This window comes from Lipotes vexillifer, unplaced genomic scaffold, assembly GCF_000442215.2.
Source record: "Lipotes vexillifer unplaced genomic scaffold, Lipotes_vexillifer_v1.1 scaffold1117, whole genome shotgun sequence".
Taxonomy (NCBI): Eukaryota; Metazoa; Chordata; class Mammalia; order Artiodactyla; family Lipotidae; genus Lipotes; species Lipotes vexillifer.
This window is the reverse complement of record NW_006778824.1, coordinates 1,742,429-1,770,246: the sequence shown is the minus strand read 5'-3', so window position 1 is coordinate 1,770,246 and position 27,818 is coordinate 1,742,429. Positions and strand designations below refer to the sequence as shown.

At 44.0% G+C, this 27,818-nt stretch overlaps 1 protein-coding gene across 1 annotated transcript in view; it reads right to left on the bottom strand.

Annotated features, from left to right (window-relative positions):
- The window catches only part of TCERG1L (transcription elongation regulator 1 like), a 215,095-nt gene that overhangs the window by 159,643 nt on the left and 27,634 nt on the right, over positions 1 to 27,818 (bottom strand). The window contains exon 7 of the mRNA XM_007452015.1: positions 8,741 to 8,926. Within this exon, the coding sequence (XP_007452077.1) occupies positions 8,741 to 8,926 (186 nt within the window). The remainder of the gene's footprint in view (positions 1 to 8,740; positions 8,927 to 27,818) is intronic.

Here is a 27,818-nt window from a genome sequence, read left to right as displayed (position 1 = left end):
AGAAGTTCCCTTAGCATTTGTTGTAGAGCTGGTTTGGTGGTGCTGAATTCTCTTAGCTTTTGGTTGTCTGTAAAGCTTTTGATTTCTCCATCAAGTCTGAATGAGATCCTTGCTGGGTAGAGTAATCTTCGTTGTAGGTTCTTCCCTTTCACGACTTTAAATATGTCATGTCACTCCCTTCTGGCTTGTAGAGTTTCTGCTGAGAAATCAGCTGTTAACCTTATGGGAGTTCCCTTGTATGTTATTTGTTATTTTTCCCTTGTTGCTTTCAATAATTTTTCTTTGTCTTTAATTTCTGTCACTTTGATTACTATGTGTCTCAGCATGTTTCTCCTTTGGTTTATCCTGCCTGGGACTCTCTGCGCTTTCTGGACTTGGGTGGCTATCTCCTTTCCCATGTAAGCGAAGTTTTCGACTATAATTTCTTCAAATATTTTCTCAGGTCCTTTCTCTCTCTCTTCTCCTTCTGGGAACCCTATCATGTGAATTTTGTTGTGTTTAATGTTGTCCCAGAAGTCTCTTAGGCTGTCTTCATTTCTTTTCATTCTTTTTTCTTTATTCTGTTTTGCAGCAGTGAATTCCACCATTCTGTCTTCCAGGTCACTTATCCGTTCTTCTGTCTCAGTTATTCAGCTACTGATTCCTTCTAGTGTATTTTTTTTAGACATCTTTATTGGAGTATAATTGCTTTACAATGGTGTGTTAGTTTCTGCTTTATAACAAAGTGAATCAGTTATACATACACATATGTCCCCATATCTCTTCCCTCTTGCATCTCCCTCCCTTCCACTCTCCATATCCCACCCTTCCAGGAGGTCACAAAGCACCGAGCTGATCCCCCAGTGCTATGCGGCTGCCTCCCACTAGCTATCTATTTTATGTTTGGTAGTGTATATATGTCCATGCCACTCTCTCACTTTGTCTCAGCTTACCCTTCCCCCTCCCCATGTCCTCAAGACCATAATCTAGTAGGTCTGTGTCTTTATTCCCGTCTTGCTCCTAGGTTCTTCATGACCATTTTTTTTTTTTAGATTCCATATATATGTGTTAGCATATGGTATTTGTTCTTCTCTTTCTGACTTACTTCAGTCTGTATGACAGACTCTAGGTCCATCCACCTCACTACAAATAACTCAATTTCACTTCTTTTTATGGCTGAGTAATATTCCATTGTGTATATATATATATATATATATATATATATATATATGTCACATCTTATTTATCCATTCATCTGTTGATGTAAACTTAGGTTGCTTCCATATCCCCGCTATTGTAAATAGAGCTGCAATGAACATTTTGGTACATGACTCTTTTGGAATTATGGTTTTCTCCGGGTATATGCCCAGTAGTGGGATTGCTGGGTCGTATGGTAGCTCTATTTTTAGTTTTTTAAGGAACCTCCATACTGTTCTCCATAGTGGCTGTACCAATTTACATTCCTACCAACAGTGCAAGAGCGTTCCCTTTTCTCCACACCCACTCCAGCATTTATTGTTTGTAGATTTTTTGACGATGGCCATTCTCACCGTTGTGAGATGATATCTCATTGTAGTTTTGATTTGCGTTTCTCTAATGATTAATGATGTTGAGCCTTCTTTCATGTGTTTGTTGGCAATCTGTATATCTTCTTTGGAGAAATGTCTATTTAGGTCTTCTGCCCATTTTTGGATGGGGTTGTTTGTTTTTTTGATATTGAGCTCTTCTTTGGAGAAATGCCTGCTTATGTCTTTTGCCCGTTTTTGGATTGGGTTTCTTATTTTTTTGATATTGAGCTGCATGAGCTGCTTTTATATTTTGGAGATTAATCTTTTGTCAGTTGCTTCATTTGCAAATATTTTCTCCCATTCTGAGGGCTGTCTTTTTGTCTTGTTTATGGTTTTCTTTGCTGTGCAAACACACATTCTTTTCAAGTGCACATGGAACATTCTCCAGGATAGATCATATTTTGGGTCACAAATCAAGCCTTGGTAAATTTAAGAAAATTGAAATCATATCAAGTATCTTTTCTGACCACAACGCTATGAGACTAGATATTAATTACAGGAAAAAATCTGTAAAAAATACAAACACACGGAGACTAAACAATACACTACTTAATAACCAAGAGATCACTGAAGAACTCAAAGAGGAAATCAAAAAATACCTAGAAACAAATGACAATGAATATACGACAACCCAAAACCTATGGGATGCAGCAAAAGCAGTTCTAAGAGGGGAGTTTATAGCAATACAATCCTACCTTAAGAAACAAGAAACATCTCAAATAAACAACTTAACCTTACACCTAAAGCTATTAGAGAAAGAAGAATGAAAAAACCCCAAACTTAGCAGAAGGAAAGAAATCAGAAAGATCAGATCAGAAATAAATGAAAAAGAAATGAAGGAAACGAAAGCAAAGATCAATAAAACTAAAAGCTGTTCCTTTGAGAAGATAAACAAAATAGATAAACCATTAGCCAGACTTATCAAGAAAAAAAGGGAGAAGACTCAAATCAATAGAATCAGAAATGAAAAAGGAGAAGCAACAACTGACATTGCAGAGATACAAAGGATCGTGAGAGATGACTACAAGCAACTCTATGCCAATAAAATGGACAACCTGGAAGAAATGGACAAATTCTTAGAAATGCACAACCTTCCGAGACTGAACCAGGAAGAAATCGAAAATATGAACAGACCAATCACAAGCACTGAAATTGAAACTGTGATTAAAAATCTTCCAACAAACAAAAGCCCAGGACCGGATGGCTTCACAGGCGAATTCTATCAAACATTTAGAGAAGAGCTAACACCCATCCTTCTCAAACTCTTCCAAAATATAGCAGAGGAAGGAACACTCCCAACCTCATTCTACAAGGCCACCATCACCCTGATACCAAAACCACACAAAGATGTCACAAAGAAAGAAAACTACAGGCCAATATCACTGATGAACATAGATGAAAAAATCCTCAACAAAATACTAGCAAGCAGAATCCAACAGCACATTAAAACGATCATACACCATGATCAAGGGGGGTTTATCCCAGGAATGCAAGGATTCTTCAATATATGCAAATCAATCAATGTGATACACCATATTAACAAATTGAAGGGGAAAACCATATGATCATCTCAATAGATGCAGAGAAATCTTTCAACAAAATTCCACACCCATTTATGATAAAAACCCTCCAGAAAGTAGGCATAGAGGGAACTTTCCTCAACATAATAAAGGCCGTATATGACAAACCCACAGCCAACATCCTCCTCAATGGTGAAAAACTGAAACCATTTCCACTAAGATCAGGAACAAGACAAGGCTGCCACTTTCACTCTTATTAGTCAACATAGTTTTGTAAGTTTTAGCCACAGCAATCAGAGAAGAAAAAGAAATAAAGGAATCTAAATCAGAAAAGAAGAAAGCTGTTACTGTTTGCAGATGACACGATACTATACATATAGAATCCTAAAGATGCTACCAGAAAACTGCTAATCAATGAATTTGGTAAAGTAGCAGAATACAAAATTAATGCAGAAAAATCTCTTGCATTCCTATACACTAATGATGAAAAATATGAAAGAGAAATAAAGTAAACACTCCCATTTACCACTGCAGCAAAAAGAATAAAATACCTAGGACTAAACCTACCTAAGGAGACAAAAGACCTGTATGCAGAAAGCTATAAGACACTGATGAAAAGAATTAAAGATGATACAAACAGATGGAGAGATATACCATGTTCTTGGATTGGAAGAATCAACATTGTGAAAATGACTATACTACCCCAAGCAATCGACAGATTCAATGCAATCCCTATCAAACGACCACTGGCATTGTTCACAGAACTAGAACAAACAATTTCACAATGTGTATGGAAACACAAAAGACCCCAAACAGCCAAAGCAATCTTGAGAAAGAAAAACAGAGCTGGATGAATCAGGCTCCCGGCCTTCAGACTATACTACAAAGCTACAGTAATCAAGACAGTATGGTACTGGCACAAAAACAGAAATATAGATCAATGGAACAGGATAGAAAGCCCAGAGATAAACCCACACACATATGGTCACCTTATCTTTGATAAGGGAGGCAAGAATATACAATGGAGAAAAGACAGCCTCTTCAATAAGTGATGCTGGGAGAACTGGACAGCTACATGGAAAAGAATCAAATTAGAACACTACCTATCACCACACACAAAAATAAACTCAAAATGGATTAAATACCTAAATGTAAGGCCAGACACTATCAAACTCTTAGAGGAAAAAATAGGCAGAATACTCTATGACATAAATCACAGAAAGATCCTTTTTGACCCATCTCCTAGAGAAATGGAAATAAAAACAAAAATAAACAAATGGGACCTTCTAGTGTATTTTTCATTTCAGTTATTGTATTGTTCATCTCTGTTTATTTGTTCTTTAATTCTTCTGGGTCTCTTTGAAACATTTCTTGCATCTTCTCGATCTTTGCCTCCATTATTTTTCCGAGGTCTTGGATCATCTCACTATCATTATTCTGAATTCTTTTTCTGGAAGGTTGCCTATCTCTACTTTATCTAGTTGTTTTCCTGGGGTTTTATCTTGTTCCCTTATCTGGTACGTAGCCCTCTTCCTTTACATCTTGTCTATCTTTCTGTGAATGTGGTTTTTGTTCCACAGGCTGCAGGACTGTAGTTCTTCTGCTGTCTGCCCTCTGATGGATGAGGCTATCTAAGAGGCTTGTGCAAGTTTCCTGATGGAAGGGACTGGTGGTGGGTAGAGCTGGCTGTTGCTCTGGTGGGCAGAGCTCAGTAAAACTTTAATCTGCTTGTCTGCTGATGGGTGGGGCTGGGTTCCCTCCCTGTTGGTTGTTTGGCCTGAGGCGACCCAACACTAGAATTTACCTGGGCTCTTTGGTGGCGCTGATGTCGGACTCTGGGAGGGCTCAAGCTAAGGAGTACTCCCCAGACCTTCTGCTGCCAGTTTCCTTGTCCTCACGGTGAGACACAGCCACCCCCCGCCTCTGCAGGAGACCCTCCAACACTAGCAGGTAGGTCTGGTTCAGTCTCCCCTGGGGTCACTGCTCCTTCCCCTGGGTCCTGATGCACACACTACTTTGTGTGTGCCTTCCAAGAGTGGAGTCTCTGTTTCCCCCAGTCCTGTCGAAGTCCTGCAGTCAAATCCCACTAGGCTTCAAAGTCTGATTCTCTAGGAATTCCTCCTCCCGTTGCCAGACCCCCAGGTTGGGAAGCCTTACGTGGGGCTCAGAACCTTCACTCCAGTGGGTGGACTTCTGTGGTATAAGTGTTTTCCAGTTTGTGAGTCACCCATCCAGACGTTATGGGATTTGATTTTATTGTGATTGCGCCCCTCTACTGTCTCAGTGTGGCTTCTCCTTTGTCTTTGGATGTGGGTATCTTTTTTGGTGAGTTCCAATGTCTTCCTGTCAATGACAGCAGGTAGTTGTGATTCTGGTGTTCTCTCAAGAGGGCGTGAGAGCATGTCCTTTTACTCCGCCATCTTGAATCAATCTCCTTCAAGGGGTTTTTTAAATAGGGTGTCTTACTCGAAATCCTAAACCTTGTTAAAGGCATATGATTCAGCCACTCTCGTGGCTGATCTTCTTTCCAGCACAGAGCCTTCTTCCCTTTGGGTCCTACAGCTCTTCATACACTAGTCCTGGTTTCCACGGTTTAGGTGGACATCCAGAACGCGAACTAGGGTTTCTTGATGGAGCCCCTACTAACATTTGGGGCCAGATAACCCTTTACCACAGGTGCTGTCCTTTGCTGTCAGATGTGTAGCAGGATCCCTGGTCTCTATCCTCTAGATCCCAGTAGCAACGACCAAGTTTCAGTGACCAAAAAATGTCTCCGGCCACTGGCGAGTATCTGCTGGGGACAAAACTGCCCCCAGTTGAGAACCATAAAGCTAAACCACATAGGGCTTCTGAGGTTATCTGGCTTTTATCACCAAGCTTAGGGTGTAAATAAAATAGTCTAACTCATTTATCTAAAATAGTCTAACTCATTTATCTAAAATAGTCTAACTCATTTATCTATTATCTTCTGAATAAAAGCAGGATTATTCATCTGTAGATAAATAAGTTCATGTGCTTTTATAAAATCAATTTGAATATGGAGCAAACTTCCCAGAGAGGTGCGTTTTTCTGGGCCTATGAAATCTCTTTTTCGGTCGATGCCATTCTATCCCCTTGGCCCCCCTCCCTCCACCAGCCGTCCTTTCTCCTATCCCCATCCTTCCTCCACTCCATCTGTTTCCAGGGGGGTTACGGATTTCTGAGCAGAATACCTGGACCTCCACTGAGAATCAGGACGATCCACTCTTCAGTCTCACTGGCTTTCATCCCATGGGGCTACTGACAGGGGTTAAAGCTCTGATGGACAAACTGTCTGCCCTCAGTCTCCTTCAAGGCGTGGTTTTCAGAAAGTATTCAAGGGAAATTCTGAGAAGGTTTTCATCAGGGACCTGGCCAGTCTCTCTCAAATGCCTTCTTCTAACATCAAGAGGAGAGCCAGGGCTTCCCTGGTGGCGCAGTGGTTGAGAATCTGCCTGCTGATGCAGGGGACACGGGTTCGTGTCCCAGTCCGGGAAGATCCCACGTGCCGCGGAGCAACTAGGCCCGTGAGCCACAACTACTGAGCCTGCGCGTCTGGAGCCTGTGCTCCGCAACAAGAGAGGCCGCGATAGTGAGCGGCCCGCGCACCATGATGAACAGTGGCCCCCGCTCGCCACAACTAGAGAAAAGCCCTCGCACAGAAACGAAGACCCAACGCCGCAAAAATAAATAAATTAATTAATAAACTCCTACCCCCAACATCTTCAAAAAGAAAAGAAAACCACAGCTTTACTCCTTTAAAAAAAAAAAAAAAAACAGAGGAGAGCCAGGGCAACACTTCTAGGTGGGTAGGTGGTCCTCCCTGCCAGAGAACCACTTACAGGGGCAGCCCTGGCAGTACCATATCCAACACTGGGATTGGCCAAAGAGCTCAGGGACCACCCACTGGGCTGGGGGCACTGATCCAGACCCACAGCCCCAGTTTCAACCCCTGTAGTTTCAGATCAAAGGGACCAACGCCAGCAAGACAAAGGCCATTTCAGAAGCCACCTGTTAAGTAGGGCCCCTTCAGCTTCTGACTGTCCACTTCGGCAGTTTCGTACAAGATAGATCCCATGGAGGTTGTCTTTTTCTAACTGAATGCACATTATGGCAGATTTGATTATAGAGCCTTATAAAATGCCAACATGGAAAGACGCCTAATGATTACATCACTTTATAAATCATATAAGAGACATGAAAGGTAAAGCCGCCCCTGGGTTACACAGGGTTTGCTTTTGGGTTCTTTCTAAGATTAATGTGCTCAGAAAATAGTAAGTCATCCTTAATAAATGCCAGTGGACTGATGGATTTTAAAACCAGAATTTGACACAGCTGTAAATTATGTTCCACACAGGAGACTATCCATGTGTTTTATTTATTCTCCCCGTCACACCCTAACTGCATGTTCACTAACACGCTGAAACTGAAATAAGATTTTGTTCTTGAGAATACAACATTCTATTACCAACGAATTTATCAGGTCAACGTAGAAACACAGAAGCCAAGGTCCAGTGTTGAGAAGACCACATCAGATTTACTAGAAACACGACGAGAAAACCAAAAACACTCCCCAAACTGGAAAGTAATGAAACCAGGTTAATCTATTTCTACCATGAAAAAAAGATTATGTATCTCAAAATCTAGAGATGTTTCTATCACTGATAACCTAGCAATTAATGATATAATGCTAGTATACAATTCTAGGGTTAACTCTAGTATAGAATTAACATTATAATTCCACAGAATTTCTATCCAAGTCTTACTGTATCATGTGAAAAACTAAAACTCAAGTACTAGTGCTGGCTCCCAAGACTCCGGTACTTACTAAAGGTTATTCCAAGTCAACGCTGTTTTTGTGACATTTAAGGACAGACCCAAACATGCACTCACCAGGACAGCTGGGATACATGGAGTGCTGGTGACAGTTAGCAGATGTGCGCATACAGGTGAGAACATGTTTGGACAACAGAGTTGCAACCAATCCAGGACCAGGCCTTCCGCATCTCATCTTGCATCTCAGCATCGCTCACAACACCAGAATGTCTGCCAGCCCCGCCTCCGCCCCGCGGACTTAGAATAGTACACCCGCTGAACGGGTGAGCTCCAAACCTTGGTGGCTACCCTGTCTCTTCCTCAGCCACGGGCTTCGGTGGACCTCTGCACCAGTCCCGCCGTGGTGGGGAAGACCCTACTCCATGTGTTCAGAGCAGGCCCAGCTAGCCAGCCCAGGAGGGATGGCTCAGTGAGAGCCCCATGCGAGTCTGAGTTTTGTACTTTTTTGTGTTTTATTAACTCTGATGCTTAACTGTTTTCCATCATGTCGCCTTTGCTTTTTTCCAAGCCCCACACACAAAAATTAGAAATTTCTCGGTCATGTGCATCACTCCCCATGAAGAGTTAGTAAAGGAATGTCTCATTTCTTCAAACAGAAACTTTATACTTTGCTTTATGGCAGAAAATGCCCGGGTTGACTAACATGACCTTGGTCAAGGGAACTGAGGTCCGTTTGCGTGATCTAAGGATGAGCCCTCCCCCGACGCCCCCAGCACGCAGGGAACCATGAATCTGGGGGACGGCAGGTCCCTGCCTTGGTCTCCATGCTGTGGACTCCGAACCAGCCCAAGCCTCTGAGAGACCAGGCTGTGTACTTACCAGAGAAGGGTGTGGTCCGCAGGGGTATGTTGATGGGCGCCAGGGTCAGGAAGTGGCAGGGCTGCATGCTGGAGGGGGACGGGCCCCCAAGTCCCTCGGGGTCCACGGAGACCATGGTGGCGGTGGCAGTGGTGATGGCGAAGGTGGGGCCGCTGCCGACAGGCTTAAGGCTGTTGTGATGACCACCTGCAGAGGGGGGACAGGGAGGTCAGCACAGGATGCCTGGTGTCCCCTGGAGACGATGCCATTTCATCATGCAACATACGGGCAGCCAGAAAACAAGGCCGTGGTAACCCCCTTTCTTGGACGCCTGTGCCCTGGGCCACTGTCCCTGAAATAAGTGTGATGAGCTCTTTACCCACCCGAATGTCACCTGTGCACAGAGCTGTGTGTCCTCACAAGGCTCACAGTCACCAGGGGACACTCCTGCCGTAAAGAGAAGCACTTTGCTGCAGCTCACAATACGATGCTCAGCAAACAAAGCCTATTATACAGTCATTTCCACGTCTACACTATACAGTCATTTGGTCAACAGACTTCATTTGGTCAATTAGATGCCAAGCGTGTTCTAGCTCTTAGGGACAGAGTCACACGTCTCTCACTTTAAATCAAAAGGGCACGCTCACTCCCAGATCCTTGAATTTCTTTTTATTTCTGTTTTTCTGTATTTTCCAAACGTCCTATGATGGGCATTTACGGATTTTTAAAATGTAATTTAATTTTTTTTATAGAGCAGGTTTAGGGTTACAGAAAAACGGAGCAGAAAGTACACAGAATTCCCCCACACCCGGTTTCCCCTCTTATCGCCCTTTTGGGTTGGGTGCTACATTTGTTACCATTAATGGATAAACCAGCACGGATACATTATTATCACCCAGAGTCCATAGGTTACATTAGGGGTCACTGTTTATGTCATACATTCTATGAGTTTTGTCAAATGCAAAACTAAAAGTCCCGTGTGCTCTGCCTGTTCATCTCCACAAGCTAGAAATGATTGAGCTCAGTGAGGAAGGTATGTCGAAAGCTGAGACAGGCTGAAAGTGGGGCCTCTTGGACCATTAGCCAAGTCTTGAATGCAGAGGGAAAGTTCTTGAAGGAAATTAAAAGTGCTACTCTAGTGAATACACAAATGATAAGAAAGAGAAACAGCCTTACTGCTGATGTGGAGAAAATTTGAGTGGTCTGGATAGAAGATCAAACCAGCCACATCATTCCCTTAAGCCAAAGCCTAATCCAGAGCCAGTCCCCAGCTCTCTTCAATTCTATGAAGGCTGAGAGACGTTAGGAAAAGCTGCAGAAGAAAAGTCTGAAGTTAGCAGAGGTCGGTTCATGAGGCTTAAGGAAAGAAGCCATCTCATAACACAAAAGTGCAAGGTGAAGCTGCAAGTGCTGATGTGGAAGCTGCAGCAAGTTATCCACTCTAGCTCAGATCATTAGCGATTTTCAGTGCGGATTAAACAACCTTCTATTGGAAGAAGATGGCATCTAGGACTCTCATAGCTGGAGAGGAGAAGTCAATGCCTGGCTTCAAAGGACAGGCTGACTCTCTTGTTTGGGGCTAATGCAGCTGGTGACTTTAGGTTGAAGCCAATGTTCATTTACCATTCTGAAAATCCCAGGGCCCTTAAGAATTATGCTAAATCTACTCTGTCTGTGTGCTATAAATGGAACAACAAAGCCTGGAGGACAGCACATCGGTTTACAACATGGTTTACTGAACATTTTAAGCCCACTATCAAGACCTACTTCTCAGAAAAAAAGATTCCTTTCAGAATATGATCACTCCTCGACAATGCACCTGGTCACCCAGGAGCTCTAATGGAGATGGAGAGGAGATTAATGTTGTTTTCATGGTAACACAACATCCATTCTACAGCCCATGGATCAAGGAGTTATTTTGACTTTCAAGCCTTATTATTTAAGAAACACACATCTCATAAGGCTATAGCTGCCATAGACAGTGATTCCTCTGGTGGATCTAAGCAAAGTAAACTGAAAGCCTTCTGGGAAGGATTCATCCTTCAAGATGCCATTAAGAGTACTTGTGATTGGTGAGAAGGGATCAAAACATCAACCTTAGCGGGAGTTTGGAAGAAGACGGTTCCAACCCTCATGGGTGACTTTGAAGGGTTCAGACTTCAGTGGAAGAAGTCATCGTAGGTGTGATGGAAACAGCAAGAGAACTAGAGTTCGAAGTGGAGCTAAAGATGTGAGTGAATTGCTGCAATTTCACAATAAAATTTTAATGGATGAGGAAGGAGTCACTTAGGGATGAGCAAAGAAAGTGGTTCCTTGAGATAGAATCTGCTCCTGGTGAAGGTGCTATAAAGATTATTGAAATGAAGACAAAGGATAAAGAAGATTACATAAACTTAGTTGAGAAAGCAGTGAAAGGCTTTGAGAGGACTGACTCCAATTTCGAAAGAAGTTCTACTGTGGGTAAAATGCTATCAAATGGCATTGCATGCTACTGAGAAATCATGCTTGAAAGGAAGCCAACTGATGCGGCAGATTCTCTGCTGTCTTATTTTAAGAAATCGCTGCACCCTCCCCAGCCTTCAAGGACCACCACCCTGACCAGTCAACAGCCGTCAACATCGAGGCAATGCCCTCCAGCAAAAAGATTACGAAAGTCTCAGATTGTGTGGGCATTTTTAGTAATAAGGTCTTTTTAATCAAGGTATGCACATTGTTTTACACATTATGCTATTGTACACTTAATAGACTGTAGTGTAGTGCAAACACAACGTTTATATGCACTTGGAAACCAAAAACATTGCTTTATTGCCATATTCCTTTTACTGCAGTGGTCTGGAACCAAACCAGCAACATCTCAGCGGTGTGCCTGTATGTACTCAAAGTTCCTTTGTGTCTTTTCATGGCAAGATAGCTCATTTCTTTTTATTACCGAGTAATATTTCATTGTCTGGATGTACCACAGTTTACCCATTCACCTATGGAAGGACATATTGGTTGCTTCCAAGTATTTATGATTATGAATAAGATTGCTATAAACATTTGTGTGCATGTTTTTGTTTGTACATGAGTTCTCAACTCATTTGGGTAAATACCAAGGAGTGTGACTGCTGGGTCATATGGTAAGACTAACTTCTGCTTCGTAAGAAACTTCCAGACTGTCTCTCAAAGTGGCTGCACCGTTTTGCATCACCACCAGCCATGAAGGAGTTCCTGTCAGTCCACATCCTCAGCAGCACTTGGTGTCAACGTCCTGGATTTTAGACATTCCAACAGGTGTGTCGTGGTGTCTCACTGTTGTCACATACAGATTTCAAGTCAGCAAAAACCCCACACTATTCAATATATATTGTCTTAATTAACAATAAAAACACATTATAGAAAAGGTATAAAATGGAGTAAATAAGCATCTAAAAATGTCCCTATGGTCCCCCAGCTGAACACTGTTGATCTTCTGTCATGCAGCTATAACCAGAAGTCTCCAGAGATATGGTCTGGCTGTACCGGTGATGGACCACCAGTACGCTGCACACACTGCCCTCCCACTTCTCCTGCCATTAAATGGCCTTCCCAAGTCCAGTTATTAATCAGAGACTAGTATTCCAGGCAGTGGAACTGCCACACAAATCTGCCATGCTCACTTAACCAGCCCCCATCATAATAGGTGTTGCCTATTATAAATAAACATGACATAAACAACTGTGTGCAGAAAGGTTAATTTCTGCATTTATTGCCCATTCCAGGATGGTTGTTCAGGGCCAAACAGGGTGAGCATTTTGAGTGTGCATGTGTCAGTTTAATGAGGCAATTCTGTGAAAGTCCACACACTATGAAGCTGTACACAAATATTTCTTTGTAAATTCAGCTTCCCTCCTTCAAGATTCCTTTATTTATATTATTTTACCACAGGTGTTTCCACTGCAATTTAACCACTTGTTGGCCCTGTTCAGAGAAGCCCTGGTGTGATACAGGGCTTCAAAGAACTGCGATTCTCAAAGCCGAGTTCAATGACCTCAGTGAGGCTACCTGATGAATTTGTTGAATGAACTTGATCTTTTGTTCAAAAGGAAGATGACCCTTCAGCAAAGAATGAGAAAGTAACAACAGTGACTTAAAAGAAACGGTGCCACGGCAAAAGAGCATTTTACAGATCAAAGTGTGGGAACAGTTTTATCATCGCATGACTTTGCTGTCAGAAATGATAAGTCAACCAAAAAGGAAACAAAAAAAGTAAACCTTATCTACCTCTTTAAAAAAAAGATGCTGGAAAGATAGTTTTTAACCTGCTTTGAATCCATCTGGGTCCATATAAAAACGCACTACTCACCAGTTAGTTCACAAAATCGACTGCATAATATCAGTGGAGATAAAAAGTTAATAACCAATGTCGACAAAATTACTGTCATAATTGGTGGATGAGATGAGATGGAAAGAAGGGGTCTTATCACTGCCAAGCTCCCACCAGCTTCAGGCCTTGCGCAGGTGCGTTGTGTGTTGATATTAGACCCAGGCACCTGGTGTGGGAACAGGATCTGGCCCCCAACCTCCAGGACACAGAGAGCACAGATGAGCTCAACCCTGGCCGGCAGGTGGGAGAGGTAACTTGCAAAGTGGGAGGAGGGGCTCAGGAACCTCCTCTGACCAATGGTAACCCCTGATCCGCATCTGGAGCGCTGTGTGGGCGGGAGCTGCTGGCAACTTCCTGCTTCCCACTCCATCCCCCTGACCCCAGCTCAAGCATTTACGGAGCATGTCCACCTGCCAGATGGCACACAGCTCGGCCAGGAAGACGCTACCATAGGAAACACTGCTGCAAACAGATAATCACCGGCCAGGAGGGAGGCGGGGCTGAAGGGGCCCTGGGACGCCAGCTGCTCCCAGAGAGATACCTCTTGAGCTGAGTCCTGGAAGATGAGGCAGGTACTCAATAAACTGTGTCGACTGATAAGTAATTATCATAACTTGCTTTCCCCAAAGGACAGCAGAGAATCCCTTAGTAGAGTAAATAAACTGAGATAAGAGGCCCAGCCAAACAAAGCTGCTAAGCCAGCTAAGAGATAAGCCAGAAATGCAGTCCTATCAGCATCACTAATAAAAATCAATGTTTTAGGCAAAACAGTAATTAACCCTGTGCTTCTCTGCAGGCAGGCAGCTGCTGGTGGGGGGGGAAAATTCTCTAGAACGAATCAAGAGCAGAATAACTGAGGCAGAAGAATGGATAAGTGACCTGGAAGATAAAATATTGGAAATAACTACACAAAGCAGAATAAAGAAAAAGGAATGAAATGAATTGCAGACAGTCTCAGAGACTTCTGGGACAACATTAAACACACAAACATTCGAATTATAGGGATCCCAGAAGAAGAAGAGAAAAAGAAAGGGTCTGAGAAAATAATTGAAGAGATTACAATTGAAAATTACCTAACATGGGAAAGGAAATAGTCAAGGGGGGGGGGGGGGGGTGGGCGCTGCAGCCATCCCACCCTGTGCTGCCCTTTCTGTCATGTCACGGCCACCTCCCTCCAGATCCCCCTCTGATGGCCTGACCTGCAAAGGGGCTTTGTTTGCATTTTTCGTCTGAGTGACCCCAGGATAGCTGGACGAAGGAGAACTTCTGCGGTCCCTGTCTGTCGCTGGAGAGCAGGACTCAGTGACTGACTCAAGGCCAGGCGTGTCTGCCCAAGTCCCTCTGCAGGGCTGGCACTGGGGCCCCACCAGGCTGAACGCGTGCCCCATCCCAGCTAGACTCCTGGGCGGGCTGGAGCATCTGGAGGACTTTCTCCTTTGTGCCACCGGAGGCCACCCTGCTGTCCGCACAGGGGCCTTCGGTCACTGACACACTGATAGACTCACAGGAGAGGGCGGGCAGGCTCTGCGCGGCCACCTGTGCTCACAGGCACCCTGACCACTGACCTCTCCCGGTACCTGCCTCCAAAACTGGAACCCAGCCAGCAGCTGGATTTGCTTTTCCCAGGATTCAACAGAAAAAAAGGAAGAGAAAGGCTGGTGGCCCTGGGACGGCGGGACAGGCAGGGGCTCCAGCCATCCGGCCTCAGGCTGAGATGCTAACTGGGGACTGTGCAAGTTCAGGGGTGTCCACTCAGGCTGGACAGTCTGGTCTGTTCCTGCTCCCTTGGGTTTTCTCTTCCTCTTAGGACTGCACTGGAACAGAGCTGCTCTCAGCCCCAGGTTCTCTGTCGCTGGCCGCATTTCCCAGAGGAAGAAGGGAAGGGCAGTGCTGGAGACAACATTGACCTCATCCCTACTGGAGGAATACTTGGTGTGGAAGGCGTGCTCTGGCATCAGAGGAGCCCCAGAATTATAACCACTAGTGGGTTGCAGAGTAGATAAGATGCTAGACATTTAGCTTCCAAAGGGCGGATTTCAGTCTGGTTGTTTCACTTAAAACTTCATCAAGAACCAGCCCTTCCCAAGGAGGCACTGCCGCTATTTGACTCATTTTACTCCAGCTTTTTGTCCGCACATCCGTACACATTTTCAGCTATGCCCCAGCACTGGGACACCCCAGTGACCCCTGATACATCTAGTCTGTGGGCACCGACCCTGAAGACCCCATGGCGGTGCTCGGAGTCCCCACCCCAGGACTGGCGATCCCTTCAGGTTACTGAGCATAGGATGAAAGGTGCTCCCGACCCTGAAGCTGGCGCTGAATCCCAGCCAGGATCCGTCCGGCCCCTTCCCCTCTCAGCCGGGTCCCCTCCCACAGAACAGAGAAGCACATGGCATGGCTTTGATGTGTGTCTCTGTCAGCCTCACTGATGGCACAAGCGCCAGCGGTGTGCTCGACCCACTTGGTCACCGCGAACCTGTACCCACCTCCACGGGACAGAAGTCCATGCACCGCAGCAGAGTCACCCCTCGGGAGGGTCACGCATGGACCAGCCCTCCCCACCCCCCGCCCCCCATGGTGGACGGTGCCAGGCAAGAACATATGAGTTACCTAATGCTAAGAGGGGGAAAATTCACTCAGCTTTGTGCATCAGCTTAGAAATACTAATTTATTGTTATGTTTATGATTTCATGTAACTTGGTACACAATAATTTGAATATTCACTTTATTAAAACTAGAGATTAATTACACTGCCCTGAAGAACAAACTGCCACTGATACTGGGTAATCTAACCGTCCTGATTGCTGTAATGAACCGAGTCAGTGAATAAGACGGGAAGACAGCAGCGCAGGAACTATGTTCATGAGGAAACAACGGGCCGCCTGACACTAACACCTAAGGAGCCCCGGCAACGTAGCCTCCCACTCTGGGCCCACACCTGCTCTGGAATCCCAGGTCCGCTGTGGAAGGAGTGGGGTGTGCAGCTCAGGGGCCTGGGGTGGGAAGGGGCTGTGACACGGCCATGCACTCTGGCCAAGCGGGCCCCAGGGCTGGACCCCAGGGCGGGCTCAGCAGAGCAACTGCCCCTCCCACAGACACACTTTCCACCAGAACACCCAGACCACACACTCATGAACTCCTTGAGGGCAGGACTGTGCTCACGGGACACATCCAGGTACCGGGTATAGAGCAGATGCTTAACAAATCCACATCAACCGAGTGGCTCCCAGGCAACACTTGTCTCCTGAAGGATTCATCCCGTAAGTGGTTTCGTGGGTTCAGTGGGTCCAAGCAGATTTTCCAACCTCTGAGTTTACTCTTAGCAGGGTCACCCTCGGGGGTCCGGCCACACCTGTCCCATGGAGGGTCCCAGGGTGCACATGGCTATCCCCAAAAACAGTGTCATTTTCCATGGAACGCAGTGGCATTGGCAAAAACGTAAGCTTCTGCCTTGAAATAAACGCGTTTCCCCTGTGAAAGCTGCAGCAGATGGATTCTATCCGTCACAGGCAGCCCGAGGTTTTGCTGACCTTCAAACAGGACACAATCCCGTCTGTCTGCACAACAACACAAGTGTGGGAAGGGCTTCTGCGAGGTGTTTACCAGCACCAAGCTGTTCAGCACCAGGCAGCTATTTTCCAACCACTTCATTACGCTCAATGCACACGATTTACACTCACCTCTTTCCTGTCTCGTAACATCCCATGGCAGTAATAAAGCACAGGAAATGATGCTCAGCTCGCGTCTTTCTCTTCAGAGACACATTTAGACAGCGACGCAATCAACCAGCTGAGGATTTTTAGGAATCTTCCTGCTTGACGGTGTCTCTCCTCATTATGAAATTAAGATGACTGACAGCCTCGTAATGGGGACACCAAACCCGCCTTTCCCTTCAGCACCTGCCAAGGGTGGATTCCGCCCCGAGCTCCACTTGGGTAACGGTGTGCGGCCCATCACAGGACTCGTTGGGGCGGCGAAATGGGCTTTAATGGGTCACGTCCACGCTGACATCTCCACTCCTCAAAACCCAAACACACTCCCAGGAAACAGCCACTGGATCAGGGCTCCATACATAACCCCAGTGAAGATGCCCGGTGTTTGAGAATAGGAATGTCTAAGACAGGGATTTTCAGAAAAATGTTCTCATCATATGTAGCTGCTGCTACAATGTGCTGCACTGAATCCATGTTTCAGCAAATAGGGGGCAACTGTGCCTGTCCATGTGGAACTGATGCCCTAAGTGAGATGAGTATTTGAGTTTGCAGAATCAAGGCATCCATCGGTGGGGATGGGTTGGGGGGTGATATCCCTGCTAACACAGGAACAGGAGGGAACAGAATTCTCCCCTCACACGCAGACCCGGCCCAGGGAGCCTGGGGCAGGCTCAGAACTGCCAGTTCCGGCAGCCCGCGTGGATCTGGCTCAACGCTGCCCTCCCGGAAACTGGCCCAGCCTCACCATAGAACGAGTGTCCCCAACGGCAGGTGAGGACACTGTTACCTGCTCCACAGAGGCCCGTGAGGGTTCGGTGAGGTCATCCCCGTGCACAACAAGGTCCTTATAAAGTGTCTGCATGTAGTTCGTGTTCAAAGAAAAACTCGTCATTTTTCTTACAATTTTAAGGCATTCTACACATGTGTTGACTTTACAAAGGGACAGAGGAAGGGAAGGGGGAAGAAAGAAAAAAGGAAGGCAGCAGTTGGCAGGCAGGCAGGAGAGTAACTGTTTGCTGCAATATATTTACCTGTAACTGTCATTCCTGCCAATAACTTCCAGGGATCCTGTCACACCTAGATTTCTTATGGCCTAAAGCATCCCAGGAAAGGCCAAAGAAAAGTCATACCATCAGAGCTGAGAGCAAAGTGAAGGGTCCCTGGGAGAAGTGACACTGGTGAGACAGACTTATGTTGCACGTTTACTGTGCCCTATGCAAAGAGAAGACTGTGGCCACGTTAGCCTGGAATCCATGGAAATCCCAAGCAAAGGAGATGGAAAATCAAGATGGACCTGGAGGAACGCCGGCCATCCAGCGTCCCCGAGAGGATGGTCACGCTTCCACAGATCCACCCCGACCGTGACAGGGAAACAGCCCATAAACAGTCCGAAGGCATAAAACATGGATGTGTTCACGGCTGCAGCGGGTCTCAGGTGGCCGTGACACCCAACGCAAACACGTCCAAACCCACTTCCAGCCCCTCCTCCACCTTCCATCGCCCTGGTGAAGCCACCCTCTCAGGCGGTGTTTCCTCTTCCCACCGGGAATTCCTTGATGAGAGAGTCTCCCTTTGTAACGGAGCCGAGCAGAGCCAGCCTGCATCCTTAATACTAAGCTACCCGTGACATCGGTGCCTCTGGGAAGATACACACGCACCTCTTTCCTTCGTGTGGAAACAGCCACATGTTTACCTGCGTAGCCTTGGAGAGCCACCTGACGGGCAGTGGTGGGACTTGTCACCAGAGGCTCTGTGGCCAGAGGCACCCGGAGTCAGGGCTCCTGGGCCCTGTCTTTGCGCATCCCTCCAGCATACAGAGAAGGTTCGTCATCCACTGAATCCTGTAGCCCTGCCCCTCCTTTTGTGTCTCAACATTGATATCTTGGCCTTCAGCGTCCATCACAAGGTTTCAGTTATAAAGTTGCCCTGGTCCTCTGAGGACTCCTTTTCGCTCATCCGTCAAAGTCCATAAGCCTCTTAGGATCTCAAGGGCAACAATCTACCACCAATAGTCGCTAGCCTTCTTTCTACTGCAAATGGTAAAACCCCATATTCTCTGCATCCCACATTGCATCCAATCTTCCTTTCCCTGAATCAATGGACATTTGTGAATGTCTATCACGTGCACGGTCTCACAGTAACGCCTCTGACGAGTGCCCCGCACTGCCTGCATGGCATGAGGAAGTCTACAAGTAGGTTTGTCTCTCTATCACAGGGAATGGATGCAAATAGGCTAATTAGTTCAGAAGAGATTCAAGGTTCATTTCCAATGTAAAAAATCCACTCTACTGAGGATAATACTGCCTGAAATGAATACTTATTTTCCTTAAAGACTGAATAATATGTTTATATAAACGGAATTTGAGTTGATGCCAGAGGAACAAGGAAACTGCAAGTAAGACTCAAGACCACCAGGTCATTATCACAAGAAAAAAACGCAAGCCTTGATTATTGGGAAACACTCACATTTCTATTCTTTCCAAAGGCAGATAGATCTGCCTTAAGCTGATGAGGCTTGAGCTCCAGGGTCTAAACTCTACCAAGGCTCCAGCCCTAATTCTGACTAGTGATTCTGTATTCTTTTCCTTAAAGAGGGCAGAGAGTTTCATAAATGTCATGGTCCGAAACACCTGGTCTGCCCCTGCTTTACCAACTTCAAAACCTAAAGGTAAATACTGCTGGATGCAAATGTAAAAGCATTCTTCTACTAAGGCACTGAGAAAGATTTTACCCAAATCTTCACCTCCTAAACCTCACGTGATAGCTAGATACTGAGATCTTAAGCTTTCAAGCTTCTCAGAATTCTAACTGGAGCCACATTTACATGCATTCAAGAAATACAGTTATGACACAGATGGCCATGGCATGCGGCGAGTTTTAGGAACACACATTATTTTCTGTGACTCCTGATGCAGTTTTTTTAGTGTTGGTGATATTTGGAGGCAGAAGGGAACTGGTTCTTTGTTACAGAAACCAGGGACGGTAGCCCCAAGGGTCGCACCTGAAAGACGAGATCTCCCTATCTGAAAACTTCCCACTAAGAGTATTTTAGTCTAATAATACAACAGGTGAGACACTAAAATATTAACACAATAAGCTGGGCTGTAAGACCTAGGGAAGCAGCAGTTTTCATCGGTTTTATTTACTGCACTATCCGCCAGCACACACGCCAGCACATGGGCCATGGCAGGGCTCAATCCATATCTGTGGTATTGATTATTGATTTAATATTTGCCATGTGCTCATTAGGGACAAGACACTCTACCAGGCACTGGAGGTTCAGTAGTAAATTAGACAGACAAGGCTACTGCCCTGTTAAGAACACATATTCTTACCTGAATGGCACTGACACTGAATGCTTAAAGGAAGAAAATCACGGTAGGGGAAGCGGAACATTTAATTTTCACCAAAACGTTATGTCTCACCGTTTATTTCTTATAGGGCTTGAACCTAAATTTTGACTGAAATAAAGTCGTGGTGATCATCTGTAACTCAAGATAAATCTAAGAACCTATCTATCTAGCACTTCCTGGCTATCAGACCACAAGGGTATGTAATCTGAGAAAAAATGATGAATATTTCTTATTACACAATTCTAGAGATAAGTGGGTACGGGCCACTGAGCTGACCAGTCTTTTCAGTCATATCTCAATTACTACAACAAAACGTAACCACTGGTGAACTAGGAATGGAATGAGCTTTCCTAAGCTCGAGGAAAGGTAGTTAATAAAATCTACAATCCAAGTCACTGATAGAGGGAAGGATTAGCAGCATTCCTTGGAAACGGGAACTGCAGAGTCCCTACCGTCACTCCTGCATTAGATGCTGCACCGGAAGTCCTAGACAGCAAAGGTAAAAGCGGAATTTTAAAAGTGAAATTAAAGAGCTCGAGAGTAGAAGGAAAGAAACAAATCCTTTTCCTGTTCATCAACTCTTCTGTGGTTCTGCAAGGCAGCGCTGCATCCTTTAAAGCAAGTGAACCACTCTGACAATTTAGATTAAGACGCCTATAAGAAGTCTCAGAAAGCATTATAAAGAAATGATGCCAAAGTGCCTACAAAATATTTTCAGACGGTGAAAATTTGGAAATCGTCTTCTCTGGCGTACTGGTGTTAAGTAAACTCTGCCTCATCTGCTGGATTTTGAAACATTCATTCAAGATAATATTTACTAATTTATGCTATTATTGAGAAATATATATTAAAGTAGTAAATCACAGTAGAATGCAAAACTGTGTTACAATAGTGCATCATGTATGGCAAAGCACCGATACACTAGCGATGTTTGTAAACATTTAGTGGAGTTGAAGCAGAGCAGGACCCTAGGGTCCTTTCCCCCCCGACCCCATGTCCTCTGCCTGCCTTCTGTCTGTGGAAAAAATTTAGCCAAAGAATAAGTTTAATCAGAGAAGTGAGAAAATGCAGAAACAGAGGAAAACGGTCAAAGGAGACCAAATCATAATAGTTTAGTCATTAAGTATAGTCAAGGACCTTTAGTTCCTCCTCAAGGGCCATAGATCATATTCTGAGCCGTATCCTGGGAGCTGTCTTGTAGATACTGAAACCCTCCACCCACCAATTCCATGATGACCAGGCTGGAGCCACGACATAAGCTGCCACAGTTCCGAGAACTGGCCTCAAGAAAATGGGAACAAACCGACCCTGGAACTGAAGATTCCCTGTACCTAAAACAATCAAGATGATGCTGGTCAGACCACCGATGACCAATTTCAAGATGACTGCCAGAGCTGACTGTATTGCTTCTGCATGGAGCCCCCTTCCTCTGTCTATAAAAGCTCTTACCCACTGGCTGTCACGGCGGGAATCGGCCTTTGGACAGGCATCCCCCTGCCCCGGTTGCCAGCATCCAAAATAGTTTTCTCAGGAACTGGAGGGAAGCACGAGTACACTAGCTGGGTGGAGGACAGACACCAAATTGGCCACCACAAGGCTGAAGTGCCCTTGAGGGTTTCCTGTTATCTCTAAGAGTCAAACACATTTGCATCTTCTCCTGAAATATCTGTTTTTCCACGATAGGAAGGGAGAGTGTCTCCCCCAATTTTCTAAGTAAAATTGGGGACCTGAAAGGTGTATCTGTTTATCCTTTTCCTCCAGAAATCACGAGGCATCGGGTCACCCCCCCAACCCCCAGTCTGAGGGCTGAGGCAGAGGGACAGCGGGGACATCATAGTTTGACTTCCTAGCGAGTGGGGCTGATCCCCGACTAGGAGTGATTAGTCTATTTACACTTTACACTCCACACCCACACCTGCACCAGCACCTGGACGTACGATCTCAGGTGAAGTCAGACCGGATCGTTCAGGAGGGGCGCTCTGTGGGGACACCATTGCGCTGCCACCTGCGCTGGACCCCAAGGCCCCACAGGGTAGTTCCAAGGAGGAAATGAGAGACCTCTGCCCAGCATTCTTCCAGACATCTAACGCTGCGCCTGTAAGATGGAGAACTCCTCCTTACCCAGATATGATGAGTGGCTAAAAAAAATCAAGCTTTGCCTCAGCAGGGCTGTTTCTTTGTGGAAACAGCAACTCCAAGATGGACACAACTCCATTACAGTGCTGGCAGAGTCACACGGCTGATGAGAGGCTCAAACAGCACAGAATATTCTCATTTTCAATGGCATGGAGAAGAAAGAAGTAACTTCATGTATTTTGTGGCATTCTGTATCATACTGTGTAACCTAAGTAATGCACGCTCATTAAAAATGAGAAATAAAAGATATTACATCCAGCGTCCAGAAATAACCGTTATGAACACTTCTGGATGTTTCCTTCTGTCTTTTATCAGCACGTGTGTGAACTGTGTGTGCACAATGCTCTCAAAACTGGTACCATCCTGTTCATTCGTGTTGTAACCTGCTTTTAAAATTTTACTAAAACAAAAGCATTCTTTTGTCTAAATAATCTTCCGAACGTGATTCTACTAATGGTTGAAGACTGTTCATTTTTATTGCTATACTGTAACTCACTTAACCAGTTATTTAGTCATGGACATTTGAGATTTTATTTTTCCTTTTGGTATTATAAATTATGAGGTGCTGAATCACTGTGCATACATATTTGTTCTTCCTTTAACTTGCCATAGAAGGAGAACCACTGAGTGAAATTATATTAATTTTCTCAGAGGATCTGAAAGCCAACCTCCATGACCCAGTACACACTACATTTAATACCATGTACGAATGGGTGTACATTCTATTGCCCCATTGCAAACACCAAGGAGCACCAAGGCTTTTTGAAAGTCTGTGCTAATTTAATAGGGGAGTATTATATTCGTTGGTTTAAATTTGCATTACCTGAATTACTTGTAAGTAAACCATATATTGCATAATGACCATTTATAATCATTCTGTGAGTCATCTGTTTATGTCTGTCTTTTATTATGGTATTAGAATATTGTCCTATGTAACAATTCTCTTAAAACTCATTGCATTAATCTATATGTAGATTAGCATATCAGTACCACATTTTTAAAAAATGAGGTAACTTTAGAATAATAAGTTGGGGACTTCCCTGGTGGTGCAGTGGTTAAGAATCCACCTGCCAATGCAGGGGACATGGCTTCAAGCCCTGGTCCAGGAAGATCCCACATGCCTCAGAGCAACTAAGCCCGTGGGCCACAACTACTGAGCCCACATGCCACAACTACCGAAGCCCGTGCATCTAGAGCACATGCTCTGCAACAAAGAGAAGCCACCACAATGAGAAGCCAGCAAACCACAACGAAGCGAAGAGCGGCCCCCGCTCGCTGCAACTAGAGAAAGCACACGCGCAGCAACGAAGACCCAATGCAGCCAAAAATAAATAAATAAATAAATAAATAAAATAGAATATAAAGTTAAATCCCTCATAGATTTTTTAAAGTATACATTTGTTCATCTCATGCGTATTTCCATGATCAACAATTTTAAATGATTTTCTCATGTTCTAAAAAGTAATATAATTAGCATATTATATCCATAAATTAATTTGAGAAAAATTGATATGATCACAATGTTCCATTTTCCTATCCAAGCCCACAGTGAGTCTCTCCAGTTGAAAAATATCAAAGTCAGCAAATTCTTTGTTTTCTTTTTTAGTTTTCATTCATACTGAAGGCTCTGATCTGTATACCTGTGTTGACAGTGTGCCCAGGAACTTTATGCATTGCCCATGCTGTGTGAAGAGAGGCTCATCCCTGCTGCTATATTTAAATAACTATTAATATGTAGGGACTATGTTGTCTTTTGCATGTTTATATTCTATCAATCCATTTTGATGAATCAGCTGTTTAATTCTGAGAGTTTTTAAGTTGAATTTTGTGAGTTTTCAAAATACAAAAAAGTATATAAACCCCAAGTGGTATTTCTGTTTCATTTCTTACTGCACTGGCTGGAACTTCCAGAAAACAGTCAAAGTAAAGAAAAAATAGTGACTGATTCTCATGGGAATGGCAATGATGCTTTCCACGTGATATGGCAGTTTTTAGATAAATGTTATGCATCATGTTAAGGAATTACAGTTCAGTTTTTACTTTCCTGATTTTTTAATGGCTGCTTACTTTTATCACACGATACATCTTCCTGTAGTCTAATGAAATGAACACATGGCCACGATGTTGTTGTCCATGCCCTTCTTACTGTGACACAATTTCTACCATCATGAAATACACTCCACTTAACCTTGGCAGATGTTAATGTCACTATACAGTTAAACTTTCAATAATACTTTTAGGATTTGTACAGGTAACTTTACAACTGACATCTGCCCATAACATAGGTTTGCTTCTTTTCTCTTATTTTTGAAAAACATGTGGGTAAAACCAACCTCATAATCTATATTAATGCCTCACCGTTTTCTACGTTCTGAAAAAAAAACTGTATCAGGAGAAGATTCTCCTTGGAGTTTGAGAGATTTTACCCATAAAATCCATGGAGTGTCAGGGTGCAGAGGGGACTCAGGCTAAGAGAAAATGTGAGGATAAGGTCCCCACGCACTTGCCCAGGTAGAAGAGGGAAGAGACCTGTGGGCAAGTATATGGGCTGCTCCATGGTGATTCAAGTTGAAAAGCTGCCAGAAATCAGTTACTCTGATTGTTAAAAAGCTGCTGATATCAAGCAGAGATGTCTCCATTGAATGCGTTTCTTTTTGTCTGATCGTGGGAGGGGAGATTTTAATCAATTTAATTCATTTCCGTTTTTGAAACTATAAATGTTTGCCTTTACTTTTTATCATTTGCTTCCTCAGATTTTCCTTAGTTTTAGCTAAGGAAACTTTTCTAATGCCTTGATTTAAGCTGATTTATTCTGTGCCTATGCTTTCATAGTTCACATATCATTTCTGGCTATACATTTGCCTTGTAGTACTGTTGGCTACATATTATGACTTCTAATATGGGCACATCATGTTGGTTATTTTATAAAAGGTTTATTTTGTAATATTGATTTCTGTCTCGTTCATTTATTTCGGGGGGAGCCTTTTAACTTCAAGACTGCTGGGCATCTCTTTATAGCTTATTTTAAGGTTTCAGTTTTGTTGCACTGTGGCAGGTATATGAAATCTATAAAATCACTCTTCGCAATTTCTTGAAGTGTCCTTCGTGATATTACTTTTTACTCTTTTTTCTTTAATTTTTATTATGAAAGTTTTCAACAGTAATATAATAGAGAATTATATAATGAATCCCACATCCCATCACCCACCCTCCACGATTATCAGCTCATGATTGGGCTTGTTTCATCTTCACACCTGCACTCCTAGCACCCACACCTGGATTACTGATAAAACATAACAGATTTTATTTCAGCTGTATATGTTTCTGCAGGCATCTCTAAAATATATAGGTTCTTTTTAAAAGCATGAGTGTAGAACTCTAACAACACTTACAAATTAACAAAATTAATAATTTCTTGGGCTTCCCTGGTGGCGCAGTGGTTAAGAATCCACCTGCCAATGCAGGGGACATGGGTTCAAGCCCTGGTCTGGGAAGATCCCACATGCCGCGGAGCAACGAAGCCCGTGTGCCACAACTACTGAGCCTGCGCTCTAGAGCCCGCGAGCCACAACTACTGAAGTCTGTGTGCCCTAGAGCCCATGATCCTCAACAAGAGAAGCCACTGCAATGAGAAGCCCACGCACCGCAACAAAGAGCAGCCCCCACTCGCCGCAACTAGAGAAAGCCCGAGCGCAGCAACAAAGACCCAAGGCAGCCAAAAATAAAGATAAATAAATAAAATACATAAATTTAAACAATCATTTCTTTAAACTGTTAAACACTTAGTCAACTGTTCCAGTTTCTCCTGTTGTCTCACAATTTTTTGTATGCCTTGTTCAAACAAGGGTCAAATAAAATCCACACATTTTACTGGGTATGTCTCTTTAAGTCTCTCTTTTTCTAAAAGTTGGGTGCATTCAGGTGTAATTTATCTACAGTGGAATTCATTCTCTTTGTATACAGTTCTCTGAATTTCTGCAAAGGCAGTCATGTAACCACCACCACAATCAGATAACTGTCCACAACCCCAAAACCTGCCCTCTGCCTCTCTGTGGTCAGTACCCTCCTCCCACCAATCCCTGGAAACCACTGATCTGTGTTTGGTCTTATCGTTTTTCTTTTCCTAGAATGTCATGAAAAGGGCATCATCAGGCTTCCCTGGTGGCGCAGTGGTTGAGAGTCCGCCTGCCGATGCAGGGGACACGGGTTCGTGCCCCGGTCCGGGAAGATCCCACGTGCCGCGGAGCGGCTGGGCCCGTGAGCCATGGCCGCTGAGCCTGTGTGTCCGGAGCCTGTGCTCCGCAACGGGAGAGGCCACAGCAGTGAGAGGCCCGCGTACCGCAAAAAAAACAAAAAGGGAATCATCTATGATACAAATATTTGACTCTGGGTTCTTCCACTCAGCATGATCTATTAGGATTCAATCATGTTGCCGCGTGTGTTAGAAGTCCATTCCTGGTGGTTTCTGTTGTGGTCCATAGTTTGGACCTGAGTTTGTCAACCCATGTAACAGGTAATGGCTATTTGGACTGTTCCCAAGTTTTGTTACTCATAAAGCCATTATAAACATCTGTGTACAGGCTTTCGTGTGGAAACATCTCTTTATTACTCTTGGGTAAATACCTAGGAGTGAGATTTCTGGGTATAGAATGTACAGCCCTTCCGGTGCGTGTGTAGGGACTCTTCATTCTGGATGTTATTTGTGTTTCCCTAATGATAGTTGACATTGAGCATATTTTCATGTGCTCATTTGACCTTATATATCCTTGTTGGTGATGTGTCTGATCACATAGTTTGCTGGGTTACTTGTTTTCTTATTACTGATTTATGAGAGTTCCTTGTATATTATGGATATCAATTCTCTATTAGATATATGCTTTGCAAATATTTTCTCCCAGTATGTGGCTTTTCTTTTCAATTTATTAAAAGTCATTTCAAAGAGCAACAGTATATAATTTTGAGGAAATCCAATTATCAATGCATTTTATTCTATGGTCCATCTTTTGATGTCATATCTAAAAATATTTTGCCTAAATCAAGGTCAGAAAATTTTCTTTTATGTTTCCTTCGAGAAGTTCTAGGACTTTGGTTTTAAAATCAGATTTATAAGCTATTTTGAGGTAATTGTTATATATGATACAAGGTATTTATCAAAGTTTGTTTGTTTATTTTAAAGATGAATGTTCAACTGTTCCAAAACCATTTATTGTAAAGGCAAGTTTTTCTCTACTGAATGCTTTGGCACCTTTGTAAAAAAATCAGTTGACCATGTATGTGTGTGTCTATTTCTGAAGGGTCTATGATTGTGTTCTACTGATCTCTGTTCCTCCGATTTTGCCAGTTCCACAAAGCCTTCATTCTTGTAGCTTTATCATAAGCATTCAAATCTGTTCCAAAGGAGACCTCCACATTTGCTGTTCATTTTCAACACTGTCGTGGCCATTCTACTTCCTTTGGCTTTCCATATCAGTTATAGAATTAGCTTGCTAATTTCTGTGAAACCGGGATTTTGTTTGGGATTACACAGAATTTATAGATTAATTTGGAGA